General features: G+C 29.6%; 1 protein-coding gene across 1 annotated transcript; it reads right to left on the reverse strand.

Moving 5' to 3' along the window:
* Positions 1-264: 264 nt before the first annotated feature.
* Positions 265-1,600, reverse strand: LOC120088499 (SSUH2-like protein). Its single transcript, XM_039045848.2, has 3 exons — positions 1,169-1,600; positions 617-663; positions 265-493 (listed from the first exon to the last, which is right to left on the reverse strand). The coding sequence occupies exons 1-3, from the start codon at positions 1,382-1,384 to the stop codon at positions 406-408; spliced, it is 351 nt and encodes a 116-aa protein (XP_038901776.1). The 5' UTR covers positions 1,385-1,600; the 3' UTR covers positions 265-405.
* Positions 1,601-2,966: the final 1,366 nt, after the last annotated feature.

A 2,966-nucleotide genomic window follows, 5' to 3' on the forward strand; every position in this document is an offset into this window, starting at 1 on the left:
TCTTTTTGTCAATTCTAAATGGAAAAAAAATCAAATACATTTAATATACAAAAATATAACAAAACCTTAAAATTAGAAAACTTATGAGATATAAATACATCATTGCATTAGGAAAAGAAGAATTCAAAGTTCATATATATATAAAGGATTTGGGAGTTCTATGCATATCTGAGAGTGATTTTGAAATTATTAAAAGTATTTTTGTCAGGTTCAAAATCGGTTTGAAACATGTATTTAATCACTTAAAATTAATTTAATATTTAATTTTACACTTCTAAAAGTAATTTTCATTTCATCCAAATTGGTTTTAAATAATTAAAAACATGTTTTATAATGTTTTTAAAAAATGACAAAAATGATTATAATCATTTTAGAATCACTCCCAAACATATCATCATATAAACATTATCTTTCTCCTCTTTGTTCGGGGGTGAGTCCTCCTTTTCCACATTCAGGACAACTCTTCAATCCAAATCCTTGACAGTCGAAACATCTAAAATTAAAAAATAAATAAATTAATTAAAAAAATTAAAAAAAATTAAGGAAATGAATGGATGAATTCAATTAGCTAGCTTGAGTTGAAGTTAAAAAATATATAGAGTGCGAGCGTGCTTACTTCCAACGCTCGAAAATATTTCCGTTTTTCTTGTTCTTTCCTGTCCCCTGAAAATCAATCACATTATATGAGTAGTCAAAAATAAATATAGGTATCCAACATCTTAACTAAATTCTTTTTTTGTTAAAGAATCTCTTTCTAGTTTCTCATAACAAACTTCTATCCTTGTTTGGCCTAAGAAATTTGTGGACCCCTCTACTGAAAAATACCAATACAATACTATGCCCGATTCCTTATACTATATGCTCAAGAATTCACAAATCTCCAAACTTCACAACTCCACTCTTTGTCGAAAACATGCTAGCTATGAGGTTGTTGAATTCAATAACTCAAATCAATATCTTTAAAGAGGAAAGTCGGGAATATCAATCTCATCATCATCTCATAAGTATATCATACCAAATTCAATCAACCAAATCGTTTAATTTTTTTCAAGATCCACGACGAACAACGTTCTATTTTATCATCAAATCCGATCACCATTCACATTTTTTTTTCTGGATTTGAAATTGAAGATTAAAGGGTTAGAAAGGGGATGAGTAATACAATAACCTTACATCCAGGACAATCAATGGCCCCTTTACCTCCACACTTCTGGCATCTTTTGGGCAGCAAAGATCTTGCAGCAGCAGCAGCAGCTAAAGAAATGTTGGATGATTTAGTTTTACTTGTATATGGTGGCGATGATCTAACGAGTCGATAGGGCGAAAATGGGAAGATGTTGTTAGAGCTAGCCATAGCCATAGCCATAGCCATATCCATAGCCATTCTTGTTGCCTTTGGTCTTCCTACTGTTCTTCTTCTCTAACTCTCAACTCTCAAACATTATCCACACTTCTCTCTCCACCACTCCTCTTCTTACCTTATCCTCATTATGATTTTGTTGTTATCCTTGTTTTATTATTATTATTATTATTATTATTATAGTAATGGCTCATGTGTGTGGATGCACTTGTTAGTTAAGGTTTAGAATGAATTCATGCTACTTTATTTTAGTAATGTTTTTTTCCTTTGTGGCAAAGAAATAGACTTTACTTCAATCTCATCATCATGTCCAAAGTCGAAACATCGATCTAAGTCCAATTTAGTCCAAGGTCAACAATTGACCAATCCAAGCCCTTACATAAATTAGATTGAATATGGATCTATCTTTCTTTTAGTTGGACCGACCCATAGTTAGTTCGTTTGAGTTGTATTTGGATCGGCTCGTTAGGTTAGCCCAAAAATCTAATCTAATATAAAATTATATTTTAATATAATTACTAAATAGTAATAATTTTAAAATTAGAAACAAAAATCAATTTAACAACCAACTAATTTTCATCTACACATGATTAAGAAAAATAAATGATGGGATTAAATGTGTGTTTAGTGGCCGGTGGGTGAGAGTTAAAATGTAAAAGTCATTAAAGAATCACCGTCCTATTCTTGTCCCACGTTGAAAATTTTGAAATATGAGGAAGGTTGCATACTCTATAAATAAAATTTTCGAGGCTATTTTTAAATTAAACAAATTAATAATTTACTTAAAAGAGTAAATTTGAGCTCGATCCAAAGAGTCCGTCCAAGTTCAATCTAATTTAAGCCCATTTAGCAAGGTCCATAGATTAGACTATGGGCCTATGTTTAAGAAGTTAGACTGTTCCCAACTTGGCCCAATTAGTGCTTGAAGTCCTAGGGCTTGGTCTTAGGCTAAGGTTGGACCTTTCATTATTTGGGTTAGGCTAGCCCGACTTGGCCTAGTTATGAGGCTCACTTTTACTATACTTAAAAACATATAGTGAATTTTACATGAAAAATCTTCTTGCTCCTATATTTCATAAATGTCTTTCAATTGGAAAATTTTCAAATAAGATTTTTAATATAATTATCGACGTTTACTCTTTTCACTTGGCCAACACAGCATAAAATTTCCATATTTTCTAAATATTCTTAACGATGGAAAGAGAATTTAATAAATTTATATTAAATAATGCATTCAAAAAGAATCTGCATTTATTATATAATATTAATTAGTTGAGATTTTTTTCCCCATCAGCAATTAATATGATTTCGTAAGCGTCATTTTTTGTTTTTTTATTTTTGTGTATATATACGAGGTTTATTTCAAATATATTCCATATGCATTTAGAAAAACGACAGATTAATGTTGTTACATAATATATACTCCATAATTATTTGGTTATATATTCCACATTCTTTATCATATGTACACATATATATTTAGTTATTTTATCAATATATAACTCATATTATATGATACTAATTAGACCATAAACTAAGATACATGGATTATCGAATTATTTATTTTTTTAAAGAAAAACTAAATTAGTACTCTGAAATGTTTTAA

This window comes from Benincasa hispida, chromosome 10, assembly GCF_027475165.1.
Source record: "Benincasa hispida cultivar pf3 chromosome 10, pf3_genome.v1.1, whole genome shotgun sequence".
NCBI classification, from domain to species: domain Eukaryota; kingdom Viridiplantae; phylum Streptophyta; class Magnoliopsida; order Cucurbitales; family Cucurbitaceae; genus Benincasa; species Benincasa hispida.